The sequence below is a fragment of the Oreochromis niloticus genome, linkage group LG6 (genome assembly GCF_001858045.2).
Source record: "Oreochromis niloticus isolate F11D_XX linkage group LG6, O_niloticus_UMD_NMBU, whole genome shotgun sequence".
In the NCBI taxonomy this organism is placed as follows: domain Eukaryota; kingdom Metazoa; phylum Chordata; class Actinopteri; order Cichliformes; family Cichlidae; genus Oreochromis; species Oreochromis niloticus.
In genome coordinates, this window is record NC_031971.2 from 27,014,116 (window position 1) to 27,030,827 (window position 16,712).

At 40.9% G+C, this 16,712-nt stretch overlaps 1 protein-coding gene across 2 annotated transcripts; it reads left to right on the top strand.

The window, feature by feature from the left end:
- LOC100706026 (mitochondrial glycine transporter B) lies at positions 1-10,381 on the top strand. Of its 2 annotated transcripts, XM_003447906.5 has the most exons (8): positions 1-358; positions 633-741; positions 3,465-3,589; positions 5,170-5,254; positions 5,679-5,858; positions 6,091-6,259; positions 8,045-8,208; positions 8,309-10,381. In XM_003447906.5, the coding sequence occupies exons 2-8, from the start codon at positions 727-729 to the stop codon at positions 8,429-8,431; spliced, it is 861 nt and encodes a 286-aa protein (XP_003447954.1). In that variant the 5' UTR covers positions 1-358; positions 633-726; the 3' UTR covers positions 8,432-10,381. The 2 variants fall into 2 exon arrangements, with proteins under 2 accessions (XP_003447954.1, XP_005470245.1); XM_005470188.4 differs by lacking the exons at positions 1-358; positions 633-741 and adding an exon at positions 2,164-2,624.
- The last annotated feature ends 6,331 nt before the right edge of the window (positions 10,382-16,712 follow it).

Genomic DNA, 16,712 nt, shown 5'->3' on the forward strand with positions numbered 1-16,712 from the left:
GCCCTGGAGGTGAACTTTACCGGGTGCTCACTAACAGCCGCAGCACGTACATGTGATGATTCGCGTATCACCACTCCCGAGTTTAGTGATTGTGGTCTGACTGAAGACACACCCGGTTTATTTGGGACTCACACTCCGACGTGTTAGCGTTACATTTTATTTCGCACAACTCACGAAGTTGGCTAGCTAACACTAACGTCGTTGAGCTAGCCCTGCCAGGCGGCGTTAAAGTGTTAAAGGTGACGCTGGGTTAAAGGAAATGTTTTCAGACTATTGCAGTAAATACAAAATATGGACTTTCTTCAGGTAACAGCGGTGGCTGTCACCTCCAGCGATCCCTGACACACTGCAACATCAGGTAAGAGGAGCTAGCATGCTACGTTACCAGGCTAGCTAGTCGCTAGATGTGTTTGAGTGACTTTTTCTGAATATCTGAAACTAATCTGCCTGTTGGAGCTCACATCTTTGGTCTCTTTAAGGCAGTTATATGACTTAAGAACAGCTGGCTTGTGAATGTTGGCCGATGTCCTAACTTCACCTTACCACAGCTAGCTAGCCAGCTAAATTAGCCGCTACACCGGCAACCTCAATGTTTTGAAATGTGACTCATAGCTGCCATCTGATTTCTCCAGTTTGAATCCACTGTGGCCTAACCTAACCGGTTTCAAAACGGCGGCGGCAGCACGGGAGAAACTGGACCCGTCCGGCTCAGCATCCGGCTCAAAGATGGAGTTGGGAGCGGTGAGTGCTGCCATGTTTGTCATTGACAGCATGCAGACAAACGGTCAATTACCTGATGCGACACGTTTCCCTCATATAACAGTTGGGATTTTTAGCGCAGGGAAACATGAGTGATGTCTGTCGCTTACTTATAGAAATGCCATTTCAATTGTAGCTTTCAGTATTTCTACGGAAATGCACACCTTGTATGACAGTACAGACCCACAGAGAACTTAATTAGGTACACCCTCGCTAGTACGGGGTTATCGCCACACTTCGCTTTCAGAGCTTCGTGTATAGATCCAACAAAGTGCTGCAAATATTTCTCAGAGATTTTGGTCCAGATTTTGCTGACATGACGTGATCTGACTCTTCTGTTTCACCACATCCCAAAAGCACACCATTTGACTGAGATCTGGTGACTGTGGACCCCTCCTCAGTACACTTATTACTGTTGTTCTTCTGCTGAAGCAGCCATCAGAAGAAAAATACACTGTAATGCTGAAGTGATGGACATGTTTAGCAACAATATCCAGATAGGCAGTAACATTTAAACAGTCCTCTGATGCTACTAAGGGGCCCAAAGTGTGCCCCCCACACAAAACATAACACACATTACACCAGAAACAGCATGCTTTTATGTCGTTTACACCATTTTCTAACCCTACTATCCAAATCTGACAGCAGAAATTGAGACTCATCCAACCAGATGACATGGTTCTTCCAGAGGTTTCTTCCTGTTAGGAGGGAGTTTTTTCTTCCCACTGTTGCCAAAGCGCTTGCTCATAGGTGCTCGACTTGATTGTTGGGGTTTTCTCTATTTTCTCATTATTATTGTAGGGTCCTTACTTTACAATGTAAAGCGCCTTGAGGCAACTCTTAGAATAAAATTGAATTGAATTGAATTTCGTCAATCGTTTATTGTCCAGTATTGGTGCAAATTGACGCCCATGTGAATTGTAGCCTCAGTTTCCTGTTTCCTTATCTCTGGACTGGCACTATTGTGATCTTCTGCTGCTGTAGCCCATCTGCGTCAAGGTTTGACCTGTTGTTTGGTCAGAGATGCTCTTTTGCATACTTGGGTTGTAACGAGTAGTTATCTGAGTTACTGTTGCTTTAGTTAAAGCTCAAAGCAGTGTGGCCATTGTTCTCTGACCTCTGACACCAGGAAGGCATTTTTGCTGTCACACACTGGATTTGTTTTCCTTTGTTTTGGACCATTCTCTATAAACCCTGGAGATGACTGTGTAGGAAAATCCCAGTAGATCAGCATTTTCTGAAATCCTCAGGCCACCAACAGCAGTGTCATGTTGAAAGTCACTTAAATGATCTTTCTTCCCTATCCTTTGAACTTCAGCAGGTCATCTTGACCATGTTTACATTAATTGGATTAAATATTTGCATTAACAAGCAGTTGAACAGTTATACCTAATAAAGTGGCTGGTGAGTGTATAGCTTCATATTTTCTCTTGTTAAAACTAAAACTAGCATCCTTATGATTGACCTAAATGTAAAGTCCATGTGAACCGCTCCATGACTCATGCTATTTGAAAAAGATGCAGTTTAGCACTGAGCTATACAGAGGGGTGAGCACCAAATACAGACGTGTGAGTGTGTGTCTGAAAGATAAAGATAGAAGCCCGTAGAAAAACGCGGGCTAGATTAAGCTTCTGCTTTGGCTGCTGAAACGGGGGGAGGGAGGGAGGACGGGAAGCAGGAGAAAGCCATTGTAGGTTGGAGCGAGTGAGAGAGTGAGCGAGCGAGATGAAGGTTTGTAAGAGATGGAGGTTTATTTTATAATATGTTATTTGTAAGAGCAGCATCACAGATAGAGGGAGGTGAAAGAGGGCAAAATGCAGGAAAAACAGGATTCTCAGAGCCGAGCCCCGGGCAACCCGGGGAAGGTAGGACAGCATCTTTGTGCTTAACGTGTGATTTCAAGTGTCTCGTGTGTGTGTGTGTATGTAAAGGCAACGTATAGAATGCTGATTATGGTGATTTGTGGTTTGTTATTGTTGTTGGAATATTTATTTATTTTTGACAATTGATAGAATTTCTGTTTAATAGTTTACCTTCAGGTGCAGCTAAATTTAGCCCCTGTCTGCGTGCCACATTCTGGCTGCCTATTTGTCTACAAGGCATGTACCCACTGATAATGTTGAGTCTCACTTTAATTCTGTGCAACAGCCTGTGTGTCTGTGTGTGTGTCTGTGTGTGTGTCTGTGTGCGCGTCTGTGAGTGAGTGAGTGAGTAAACTGTCTCTACACATCTCCATCATCTCCACTGTGTAGGAACCTGGCCTCTGCTCTGTGCTACAGGGTGTTTTACTGCAGTGGAAATGTCACACAAACATATTTAGATTTCAATCCTAAGCCCAATTCATGTATATTTATGATATGATTTTTTTTTTTTTCTTGCTTTGTCAAGCTGTTTTTATGCATAGTGTTTGAAAATGGATGCATACAGATTTCTCTGGCATTCAACAAGAGGTGACCAGTGGTGAAGAAGATGCTGAACGGCGTATTTTTCTCGTTATCCTCTTTACGCTGTGACTAATCCTTTACATTTCTTTCTGCTTTATCTCCCTTCTTGTGTGTTTTCTGTCTCTGTCCTCTTTTCTGGTCCACCATTTCTTTCTCATGTCACTTTTCTCGCTTGTCCTCTCATTGGTTTTCTCCCATCCTTTCTTTTCCTCGTCTCTCTGTCGGTCTCCATCGTCCCTCTGTGTCTGTCGTTGTCCTCAGGCTCACCCAGCTCTCAAAGCCTTTATGTGTGGCTCCCTCAGTGGCACCTGCTCTACACTCCTCTTCCAGCCTTTGGATCTGGTGAAGACACGACTGCAGACTCTGCAGAACAATGCCAAGCCCGGGTGTGTGCGCACACATTCACACAGACAAACACAGTGAGAACATTTCAGCTGCATGTACTTTAGACACGTGTACATCAGCATGCCTCTGATATTATCCTTTTTTCTCCCCCCCCCTCTCTTTTTCTGACTTTAACCCACTCACACACACATACAAAGCATAAGAGGACAAAATTTGCTGGCAGTGCCAGCCTCAATCTCTTGGTATGACCCATATGGGGCAATTAGTCACACCAGCAGCATGTAATCATACTGTCAGGATGCTGGGTTGCAATTACCTCCACTGAGAACAGCAAATGTAAACATCTAAAAGTGGATTTTTATTTATTTCACATGTGGAGGCCTTTCTTTAGCACAGAGCTCCAGAAGGATAATTTCTGTGGTAATTGATTTCACAATAGCGATTCACCACAGCTATAACCATTTATTGTCAGCATGTCTTTGAGTGTTTACAGTACTGTGCAAAAGTTTTGGGCCACCCCTCATTTATTTATGTTTTGCTTTGAAAATTGGAAACTAGTGCAGCAGTGTATAGAAATAGTTTGTACAGTTCTAATGACTTGAAAGTCAATATTTGATTTAGCTGCTGAACTCTGAACTCTCCTGGGCAAATTTTCTTGTCATTTCTTTCAGTAGTCTTCAGGGCTAATTCTCCAGGCTTCTTCAAGAATGTTGGCTGCCCTTCATTCTGTTCTCTGTTAAGGTTGAGGTCACTGCTGAGGTCTGGGCTCTGGGGAGGCCAATCCATTTTTCCTAAGAGCACATCACGCTGAACATGCCGAATTTTCAGCTAATAGAATAGCTTTTTGCCAATCACCTTCTTGGTGCAAAAATAGTGTTTCATGCCTGTCAAACTGTGGTCTCTAGATTTAAGTAAAGAAAATGGGAACAAATGATGTGTTTTTATGACAGGCTGCTCTTAAAAAAAAAAAAGTCCCTAAAGATCCAACCATCCACTTAGCTTATCCTTATCTGGTATGGGCTCGAGCCTATCCAGGTTACTATAGGGCAAGAGGCGAGGTACACCCAGGAAAAGTTGCCAGTCTGCTAACACAGAGAGACAGACAACCATTCGCACTCACATTCACACTTGGGGGCAATTTAGAATCACCAATGAATCTAGCCCCACTAACTACAGTTCTTAGGACTATGGGAGGAAGAGGACCCATGCAAACATGGGAAGAACATGCAAACTCCACACAGAAAGATGGAGTCGAAGTCATGACCTACTTGCTGTGAGACAACAGTGCTAATCACCATGCCACCGTGCTGCCTGTGCCTAAAGATACAATTTAGAATTAAATTTTCTTAAGTTGTTTGTTTGTAGCCACAACACTGGTTCATCCTTTGAGTTACGTGTCTTATTTTATGCTCGACTCATAGGTCAGTGTTAAGTGGCTTAACAAACCCCCCAAAAATATTTCCAATTAAAAAACTTTGGAAGACCTTCAGAAAGCCCGGCTCCTTGGAAGCAAAATATAAATTAAAGGGGGCTTAAGTTCTTTTGCACAGTAGTGTGTTATGTTTTTTATTGTTTGAACGATTTAATTTGTTTGTATTGATTTCAAAATTTTGTCTTGCAGCGCACCCAAGGTGGGAATGTTTAGCGTTTTCATCAATGTTATTAAGACAGAGAAGTTCTTCAGTCTGTGGAAAGGTGTTTCACCGGTGAGCAACTGAAAGCACCGTTTTCATTATTTACAACAAATCCTGTTTGTTGCATGTTTGTACGCAGATGGCTGCCCCTCCCCTAAGCCTGGTTCTACCAGAGGTTTCTTCCTTTTGAAAGGGAGTTTTTCCTTCCCACTGTCGCCAAGTGATTGCTCATAAGGAGTCGTCTGATTGTTGGGGTTTTCTTTTGATTATTGTATGGTCTTTAACTTAGAAATTTTATTCTCCCGCCAACACTCAAACTCATAGTGCATACTCCCCTCTAAGAAACAGATACAATGAAACAGATTAAAATGTGACGATATATATGCATATTTTTTACTGTTAAGGTAAAAATGTTTACTGCCTGATATTCACTTCATCCTTTAATTGCCTTTCTTTTTAACCAAGACAGCAAAAACTGTTACTTCTCCCTCTGCAGTCATTTGTGCGCTGCATCCCTGGGGTGGGTATCTACTTCAGCACCTTCTACTCCCTGAAGCAGCACTTCTTCCTGGACCGAGCTCCCAACGCTGGCGAGGCTGTTCTGCTCGGAGCGGGTGCCAGAGCTGTGGCTGGAGTCTCCATGTTACCATTTACGGTCATCAAGACGCGCTTCGAGGTATCTACCAGCTAACAGACTCTGACGCCAGATGGTCAAAGATGAAATATCTACTAATCTTCACACACCTGTTGTTGTGGAACTGCTTTTAGTCAGAGGTTTTTGCTCCATTTTATTATGACCCTCTTTTCTGTGGAGACACGTAGTGTGGATACAAAGGCAGACATTTACTCCTATTGTCACTCAGTCAACCGCATGGTTAAAGACATTTCAATTTTTCTGTGTTTTTCAGAGTGGCTTTTACAGTTATGCGAGTGTGCCCGGTGCTCTGAGGAGTATGTATGAGACGGAGGGAATCAGAGCTCTGTTTTCTGGGCTGACTGCCACGCTGCTCCGTGATGCTCCTTTCTCCGGCATCTACGTCATGTTTTACAGCCAGGCCAAGAGAGCGCTGCCTCAAGGTGAGAGTCACGCTCAGTCAGCAGATCAAAATGGAGGTGAAGAAAAATGTGAAGAGTTATGTTTTGTACACCTGCTGAGCAGAAATTTGCATTAGTGTTTTAATGCTTGTGCAGAAAATCAATCGGGTGGGTTTAGTGCTTGTACAGTATGTTCTGTGAGCAAAATCGGTAAAGCTGGGCACAGACTTAAACACTGTCAGACTGATAATGAATGACTGAAGAAGTAAATTGGGTGGCAAAAATTCTGCATACATATGTGCAAGCAGCTGTATGCTGCACAGGACTGATGCCGAGTGCCAAGGCCTCAAAAAGTAACAATCACATTTATTCACGTCCAGCGCAGAAGGTAACCCAGCTTATATGAACCATTAGAGAAAGTCCTTTATTTTCTTTGACAAGTCCCTCCATCGTGTAGCAGTTTCTACATTCACATAACACACGAAAGATCCTCGATTCAGTCTTGGGAGCAGACACAAATCCCTTTGTGGTTGTGTCAGGAAGACCATCCAGGGTAAAAATCTACCCAATCAAAATATGCGGAGATGCCTGCTGTGACGGCCCCTTCTGAATAAGAGAGCTTTTATTTAATTATAAGCAAAAATCCTGAACTTGATGCATTCCCATTTTCACAATTCCTTTCCATTTCACACATTTTTTTTGTGCTAAAAGCACTTGATGTAAAACATATGAAGCAACATGTCGTGGAAAACCCTCACTGTGAGCACTGATGTCTTGGTAGCGCTTCATAATACAGCTCTGATATAGTTTTCCAACTTTTACCATGTAAACAAATTAAATGGTTTATGGTGAATGCTTAAAATGTAGGTAGAGAGAAAAAAACTGAGTAACAGTAATTATACTGTGAATATATTGTAAGAAAGAAGGTTGTTTTCCTTTTGTAAATTCTAATTATGTAGTAATATTAGAGGTTCATGTTGTATTATTGTGTAACCTTACTTCTGTCTCTTGTTGTAGTTGCACAGTATCATTGAGGGGATGTGAGGGCTTTTAATTGCAATGTGCAAAAGGGGTTCTTACATGGTAATTGCAAGTTACTATTAGGAGTGAAGGCTTTAATATAGAATATCCTATTTCCCCTTCTTACTCTGTAATTAAACAGTATTATTAAGATGATGGGAGGCCTGCATTATAGAGCATCCCATTTCTCCTAATAGTAATTTGTAATTACTGTCTAAAAATGGGTTCTTGCCTTGTAATTGCAAGCTACTATTAGGTGTGTGGCCAAGTAAATTGGTGATGTACATTAGGGCTGCCACTATCAAACATTTAAATAATTGAGTATCGATTAATCGAGTAATGGGATAAGGCAGCCATTCTCAAAATACCCTTTCACACTTTAAATACTGATAAATACTTTTGTCTTATTAATGAGCAATAATATATATTCAAAAGACAAAAGCACAGGTCTTCAAAACTGCTTCATGGTTTAACATTTTTAGAAACTGCAATATTTTTAGTATTTTACCCAAAAACAACATCTGTCAAAAACGTCCACCCTCTCACTGTATTTACATGCCAATAAAAATGTGGTGAAATGCTCACGCTTACACGGTGACAACTGAGCGCTACAGAGTTTTGGATTAAACATTAAAACATCACAGCAAAAAATTTGTGTCGAATATTCTTTATAATCGAGTTACTCAGTGAATCATCGCAGCTCTTTGTGAAACTGATTTTTAGTGTTTTCCACGTATTTCTCTTTCTGTGGATTGACTGATTGTTTTTATTTAAATCATCTGACATCCTCGGGTTCTCTTCTCTCAGAGGTGACCTCGGCGCCCTACGCCCCGCTGGTGAACTTCAGCTGTGGGGTGATTGCGGGTGTCATGGCATCAGTAGTAACGCAGCCTGCAGATGTAGTGAAGACTCACATTCAAGTCAGACCCTCCCACTGTAGCACAGCAGGTGCAGTTCGCCGCATCTACATGGTATGTACTCACGTTCTTGTTGTGTTTTTCAGTAAGAAGCACTTACTTTCACTATTATATAACATCTAACTGAGGATTACTGCTCTGGCCTTTCCTCCAGGAGCACGGCATGGCTGGGTTTTTTCGTGGAGCTGTGCCCAGGTCTCTTCGACGCACTCTCATGGCTGCCATGGCTTGGACTGTGTATGAACAGCTGATGGCTCGAATGGGCCTCAAATCCTGAAGAGCAAAAGTTTTGTGCCGCAAGAGAAGGGAAAGAACTGTAAGGGGATAATTCTGTATTATTAGTATTATTTTTAAACTGAAAGCGTCATGCAAGAAGAAAAAGGAGCTGAGGAGCTTACAGGGTCATTGAGCCAGCAGTAACAAGATACTGAGCAAACGAAGCAGGTGGATAAATGCCTGAAAAACATGAGTAAGAGTGCTCTGTTTGTGTGTTTGCTGTGTGTGTGTGTGAAACTGTGTTTGGGACTGTGATGTTACACCTGAAGCACTCTTATGTCCGTCTCGGACTATAGTGACACTCCTGCTGTGAAGTGAACTCGTCCCTCCTAATATTTATGTTCCTGAGGTATGGCTAGCAATCAGAAAACAGGGCCAGTGGCTCTTCTGGGTAACAGAGTTGCCTTTGACGATGTTTTAAAATACCGTAGAAACAAACGAGACACTCGACAAGCTGGTGTCCCGTACAGCCGATTAAGAAGCAAAGCACTGCAGGTTCTGCCATATTCGTGAAGCTTAGACAAGATAGAGCAATGTTTCGTACTTGCTGACTGATCTCTCTCTTTTTTTCTTTTTTTTCTTTTTTTTTCTTTCTTTTTTTTTTAAGAAGCAGAGAAGTTTATTTGTTTCAGGCTCAGACAATCAGAAGTACTCACACAGCTGCATTATGGGAAAATCAAGGCCAATGCTAATAACGTGTTAAAGCCTTTGTTGCTGTATTGTTTAAAACTGCTAGCTACATTTATATAAAACTATGGTGTGTTTTCGACTCAGCGTAATGATAGCCACATCTGTAGCTAAATCAGTGAATAGCAGTGATGGCATCTCACGCGAAAAACCCAACAAAAAAGATTTTTTTTTAAAAATGAATTATATAAATAAAATGTTTGATTATTTGTAGGATTTTCATTTTGAGACAACCTGTGGAGCTTCTCAGTAGCACTGTGGATTTGATACTCGGTAGTTTTGTTTGTTTTCTGCACACAGGAGTAACATGACACTCATAATATATTTATAAAGGCAACTTTGAGTTTATTTTATGATGAGGGATTTGATTTTTGTAGGAAACACTGAATGTAAACACAGATTTCTGTGTTTAAAAGAAAACTCCACCTTTAAAGGCACTGCAGGTTGCCCTTCTCCCTGCATTTAAATGAGCACTTTCACAAATTTATTTTCTTAGTATACATATATATATTTAGGTTACCAGGCGAAGTTGAAGTCATTTAAGTATTTCAGGTTTTGCTGAAGTCAGGTACCTCCTATGATCAAACAGTATTTCCAGAATATTAAGCTTGCAAGTGAAGCATTCCTTAATCATTGCGCTGAAATGTTTATAAAGAGTCCATACCGGTGATGGAGCTGTGGATCTTGTCTTTGTATAGCCTCATTCTGGAATTGTAAATATGTGACTTAATACAGAGTTGCTGATTTAAGAAAAAAAGGGGGCGCACTAATGAATTCCTATAGAGTGTTTGCATAGATGTTATTTATTATTAATATAAAAGAAGAGGTGATATAATAGAGAATAATGTCTTTGTGTCTGTACATAAAATGCAAACTGAAAGACGACTTAGTGTGATCTTTGAACGGCGAAGGTTGCCACCAAGAAGTAATTGTGTGCTTTACGTGATAGGAGTTTTTAATGATGGCTTCCTGTGAGTCCGCAGATAAGCCCAGTTTAACGAAAGAGAGGCGCTGAGCGTCTCTTCAGACCTATGGGCTGTTTAAAGGAAAAATGACAGGTAGTGAAGTACAAGTTCATTTAAAAGCCTCCATGTTTGCTGTCTTAACTTGAGCTGTGCCACAATTCACACCTCCTCACCTCCATTGTTGTGACTGTCCTGCATTCAGTGTTACAGTAGACACTCTGTCTGTGCGCGTGTTTGCTCAGACAGATGCTGTGCCTGTCTGATTTTTAAGTTGAATAAAAATCTCCTGTTTTCGTTTTTTTGTTTTTTGTTTTTTCCAAAAATGATTTTGACTTTGTGTTGTTATAAATGAAGAGGAGTTTGACATTCGATCATTTTATTCACTGTTTTGTATCCAGAACATCTCTTCTAAACCATACCGACTACAATGTGAACCACGTTACTGACGGAACATGCATGTTGCTATTAAACACAGTCATGATAAATATACAGAATTAGATGATGTAACACATTCAATAGATATTATCTAGTGCTAGCCTGTGAGAACGATGAAGCATCGGCATGTTATCATATACAGTTTCCCACATAATGTATGGAGGGCATCATTAAATAATTAATTGTGTTATCAATTAAAATAAATTTGTTAAATATTTTAAAAGAAATGAATTTGTTTATATATTTAATATTCAGTGTTAATTAACGAAACATTTAATTAACTAATGACATTAAATTAATTATTTATTGATGTTTTTATTTAATTCATTTTGGCACCCAAAGCCATAAAATTATATTTATACAAATGTATTGTGCTATCTGTTCTCATTCTAAAGCCATCAAAGACAAAGTTATTATCTACTACTCTCCAAACTCTTATTTTGAAAGTTCAGTCAGTCTTCAGTCTGCTAGCCTCCTGCTGAATCCCGAAAACAGTCCTCAGCATCAATCAACTGTCTCAGGTCTCTCCTCCGATATCAGGCGCACTTCAATCCACTGCAGCTGGACTGCATCAGAAGCCTTTTTGTGCTCTGAAGATCCCCTGTGAACTGGATGGCCACTCTAATCAGCACTCACAGCTGGAAGCTCTTTTTCTTTTCTCCCTCCCCTCACTCCTAACTAGTCATGGCAGATGACCTCCCCTCCCTGAGCCTGGTTCAGCTGGAGGTTTCTTCCTGCTAAGAGGGAGTTTTTTTTCTGTCTAACGTCACAAAGTACTTGCTTATAGGGGGTCGCTTGATTGTTGGGGCTTTCCACTTTAGGTTGTTAAAATTGGTGCCATGTAAATAAGCCTGGATTGAACTGAAATGCTGCAGAGCAGAACGATGAACGCTGTCACCAGCTGCAGGCCAAGACTGTGGAACTGGAGTACCTCCACAGATCAGCAGCTGATTTTTGATGAATATTGTTAAGAAAGGACAGATGTTCTCTGGCACTCTGTGGGAAACATTGATACAGCAGCACAGCATGTAGGAAGCCTTTCTCTTAAACCAGCCTAACATTAACAAAGATGGCGTCAAGTAATGCAAATTTAACTAAAGATTAAAAACCAAAACGGTTGTCAAACCTATGAGAATCCATTTTTAAGAGTCTTTTACACATGCAAAAGTTTCTAAATGAATTTTTACATCAAAGTTAAATTCTAATAAACATTCTCACTTTTTCTACATTTGTTTTTAGAAGAATAAAGCTGACAGACATTCGTGTTGTATGTTTGTCATTCTGCGCTACATAGGATGAAAGAAAAATGGCACAAAAAAATCTCAGCACAAAAACTAAAAATGATGTGAATAACACTTGGACTGAGAAAGAAACCTTTGCTTTAACAGCTCAAATGCAATTGGGATTTACACGCAAATGAAACTGAGTTTCTCTTCGCAGTCCAGATTCTCCCACACTCCGTTTTTGTTTAAAGCTCCACAGTAATTTCGACCTGGACACTGGTGCTCCCGATCCCCTTCTGACCAGGCCTCGTATATCAGAGGGCTGCCGTCCACCCACAGCCAGCGATCAGCCAGGAAGCACAGCCCGATCCACACCCGATCGGTGACGGTGTCCTGCTGGATCTCCTTCAGGGTCAAAAGGTTCTCGGTCTCAGAGGTCAGACTTGTGAGCGTAGTGTGTGTCTGTTTACAGTACTCCAACGCTTCCTCCCAAGCCATCTTCTCCTCCATCACTGTTGTGCTGAAGCAGAAAAAAGGCAGTTCTGTCAGTGGTGAGGAACCAAACCATCCCGCCACTGTGGTACAGCCATCCCAGCACACACTAACAAAGAGATCATAATCGATAGATGGTTGGGACTCATCCCAAACTATGTTGGTTTCATATCCTCCTCCTGACCACTTCCAGTATGTGCCCTTTTTGTAGAGACCGATCCAGAACTCACCAGAAACTTTTCCCAGGGTTGCTTTTCTCAGTTTCTTCTTTTCCCAACTTGTACTTAGTGGGGAAAGATCAGTGTAATAGTTTTGGCAGTACAATTGAGCGCCATACCAGCTCAATCTGTTTTGCACATACACATGTTTACCAAATTTCTGCCCTGTCAGGTACGGCAAGGCGTTTACAATAAAGAGCGTTTTCCAAAGCAGGGTCTCCATGCTGGTTCAGCCGACTGGTGTGATGAGCCTTAGCCTGTGCTTCTTCCTCAGTTATTGCTTGAAATAAATCGAGGAACACCACCTGCTGACTCCCTCAGTCTTCTCTCGTTGCATCTCATGCATATGACATCATGTAAATACAATTTGATTGCCACACCCTGGATTTCTACTGCGCCCATCATCTTTAATGCACTCCAACCCCCACACCTCTATGTTTCACGTGAATTTTGAGAGCATCAGCAAAGGCCACGTGAAATACTTAAAACTACTGTTGCCTTCACAGTTCATACATGTTAAATACACATTATCTCTCTGTGATACTGAAGCTGATTATGCTGATGTAATGTGGTCTGTAATGGAGAGTGAACCACCCAGGTAAGTTCACTTAACGTGGGTAGATAAAGGTAAATAAATGGCTATATTAAAACTAACCAAGAGTTATAACACAAGCTGCTGATAGATTTATCTGAAACTAAAAGGACATGTTGGTGACATAACATTAAAGCATGCTGTTAACCAAGCTTTAGCTGACAGAGGTGAATGTAGTCAGGGTTCAAAGCCAAAAGTAAAACAGAAATAGGCACTGGATTAATTTTGCTTGCAAAATTGCAGGCATCAACTCATGTCACGGAAGCCGGCGCAAATTTTCCTAAACAATTTTGTTTAATAAATTTATTTCCATTTGACATTGAGAAACAAAATGTTCTGTTTGAGCTCACATGTCATTTTCTCTCTCTACATGCTTCCCTCATGTTTTCTGTGGCAAAACTGAATCCTCAGTGTGCATCACAACCTGCCAACAGTCACCAAAAAGAATGGTGACAAGAAAAAATACTGAAGGGGTCTGAAAGGGTCTACTGAATGTGTGTTATGCAGTCATGTTAGAAAAATAACAGGACATTAATAAGTGCTATCGATTCAGAAAGACCATTTTCTAATGTGCACTGAACACAAAGAAGGCTCAGAAATGACCAGATGTGGTACTATAAAGCTTTAATTATATGTCGTTGGTGGATATGACATCCATCCATCCATCCATCCATCCATCTTCTTCAACTTATCCGGTTCAGGGTCGCAGGGATGCTGGGCAGCGTGTGCCCCCTGGACAGGTCGCTAGTTCATAAAAATCATAAAAAGAGGAAAGAGTAAGTAGCATACCCCAAACAACACAAAAGCAAGAAGATATTTTGTTTTCACATAAAGAAACTTGCCTTTTTCAGTGATTTTAGTGTGAAATCATACATTTTTGAAATCCACTTTAGAAGTTTTTAATGTTTTTAATAATTTTCAAACAGGGATACAAGTAACACCTTTTGATTCAATCACATCTCCTGAATGGGCCCTTTACTCCTCCATAAATCTGCTGCAGGTTGATTATTATTCAGGAGGTCACTCCAGCATTTGTATGTTGGAGTGCCTCTGGGGCAAAAAGTGAACCCCAAATAAACCCAGATGGATTGATCTGTGCATTAAAACATGTCTGTCGATGCAGGTTGTACAATTTTGTAGAACAGCCTGTTCTCAAATTTCAGGCTGGTGCAACCATAAACATAAACTAGGATGAAATAGGAGACTAAAAATAACGACAATTGTATTTGATCAGAGGACCCCATTCATGCGTTATAGCTGGCTGAAAAGCGCTGTAGCTGTCTCTTAATTATACATTAAATAGAGTGATTTAGCTACAAAATTCATTTATTTAACTCTGGTTCTCAGGTTTGATCTAATCAGTGTCAACTTATAAAATCTAAAACTAGACTTTAAACAAATGAAAACTCATCGTGCTAAGTAACAGAGACAATGACTTTAGTTTTAGTTTTTGTTGGTTTGGTAAAAATTTGATTACAACTTAACTGATGAGGTGTTAAAAGGATGTTTTTATAGACTTTTGAACAGTCTATGATGTGGATGGTTTTGTACAGTCTGTGGTGTGACTGGTGTAGCAGACTGCTGTGTTTACAACGTGTACTGGTCATTGTTGCCTTCTGTGAACAGCAAAGACCTGACTAATGGCACAGAGTCCACCCATCAGGGATGACTCGCCACCACAAACTGTGTGCTCCCTCAAAAGAGTCTCTATGTGGGCGTCACAAAAATGCACATAAATGCACGTACAGTCTCTCTCTCTCTCTGGGAGAGGCAGGCCATCAGAAAAGTGAAGGAGCGAGAAAAAGGATCAAAAAGAGGTGGAGCTAAAAGTTAAGAAATAAGAGCCAGTCAGAACTAGAACTAGCCAGGAGCCAATACACTAAGAGCCTGCTTTACATAGTTGTAGCTCATCATCTGTGTGTGTGTGTGTGTGTGTGTGTGATGCTTCAATGTAAAAGCATAGAAAGTTTGAGCTCACTGCACATTTAAAACTATAAGCTAAATATTTTATGTATGCTGTGATTGGTGTGTTTTCACTGATCCAGCCACAGCAGCAGTATTAGAGCTCAGTGTTTATAAATGATGTTTTAATGTCATGTTGATGTCCGAAGGGTGACTGGCCTCTCCCTTAGAGAGAAGGTGAGGGGCTTGGCCATTCAGGGTCAGAGTATTGCCGCTCTCTTCCACATTGAAAGGAGCCACTTGAGGTGGTTCGGGCACAGCTGCTGGCGCGGTTTCAGTCACAGGTACTGTGTTATAAAATATCAGGTAGCCATTATTTGGTTGTGAATGAGCAAGATGTTTATTAAACACTGAATTCAGGATCAGACATCACCAGTTGAAATATAAATGAACAATTTGTTGAAGTAGAAAACATTAAAGAGTCTGCAAAGTATGCTGGACAGGAGAATGAAGTGCATAAAATGAGGCAAATATATATAGACTATTTAATATTTTTGATAATCCATAGCACCAAATATTTGCTCTGATTATATGTTTGAATAAGAGATGCTCATTTAAGATTTATGAAAGGTTTCAAATGAGACGAGAGCCTGCTTCAACTACAGATATCACACACAAAGATTCATGTAAATACAAGCAGGTAAATCATTTCTGTAAAAGTCATATTGCTGAAGATATGTTTGAGATATTTTTTTCACCATTTTTTTCTACAAATTTTGTTCCCTCAGCATAAAAATTGTACACATTTTTATGTATTTGTTTAATTTAATGACATCTGCACATTTTTCAATGAGTCTGATAGTTGGATGTCAGATTCTAGATTAGCTGATCTACTGCTAATAAAAAACAAACTATAATTAATGTCTATAATAGTCTACATTCATTGTTGTTATAGGGGAACCTTTTACGTTTTTACACTCAGGCACAGATAAAGTTGAGCCTCTCTTCACATTTCTGGTTCTCCCACTGTCCCCCTTTAGTTAAAGCTCCACAGCGATTCCACAGTGGACACTGGTAGTCCTTATCTCCGTGGGGCCGGGCGTCGTACACCGTCGTACACATTTTGAAACCCTTCCTGTACAGCCACAGCCAGCGGTCACCCAGGTAACGCAAACCGATCCACACCCGCTCTGTGGTGTTTTGGTACAGACTCATCTGGGCCAGAGTGGTCACACTGGCAGAGAGCAGGCTGATGAGGCTACTCTTACTCTGTCTGCAGTGCCTCATGGCCCCCTCCCAGGTCTTTTTCTTCTTCACCACATTCCGAGCCAAGCAGAAAACACTGGGGGGATTTAAGCTGATACAAGGAATCAGACCCTTACTGATGCACATTTTCTCTGCCTCTAACAAGGTCGTGTCTTCTGAGATATTGATCTGGATCGCAGCCACCCTGCAGGCACTGGTAAGAATGAGCAGTCCAATGACGATCTTCTCCATCCTGCTTCTTCTCATGGGAGGAATGAGACCGTCTTTTTAAGCTCTGTCACTTGGATCGAGTTGATAAAGGAGGAGACACAGTTAATGACATGAATCATTAACATATCTATGTACAATTCGTCTACAACATGATGTGTCTACAACATGGATCATTGACACAATGTGTCTACAAAACAAATATCAAGATGGACATGCAAACTTGTTTTATGATGGATTTCAATGTCTGAACTGCTATTTTTACTGTGGAGGACAAACAAATCCTACCTGCCAG

Bases quoted from the DNA above. Each gene is read 5' to 3' on its own strand.
- LOC100706026 (XM_005470188.4), top strand. From the start codon at position 2,574: ATGCAGGAAAAACAGGATTCTCAGAGCCGAGCCCCGGGCAACCCGGGG. The intron at 5,255-5,678 runs GTGAGCAACTGA...CTCCCTCTGCAG, and splicing joins TGTGGAAAGGTGTTTCACCG to TCATTTGTGCGCTGCATCCC. The intron at 6,260-8,044 runs GTGAGAGTCACG...CTCTTCTCTCAG, and splicing joins CAAGAGAGCGCTGCCTCAAG to AGGTGACCTCGGCGCCCTAC.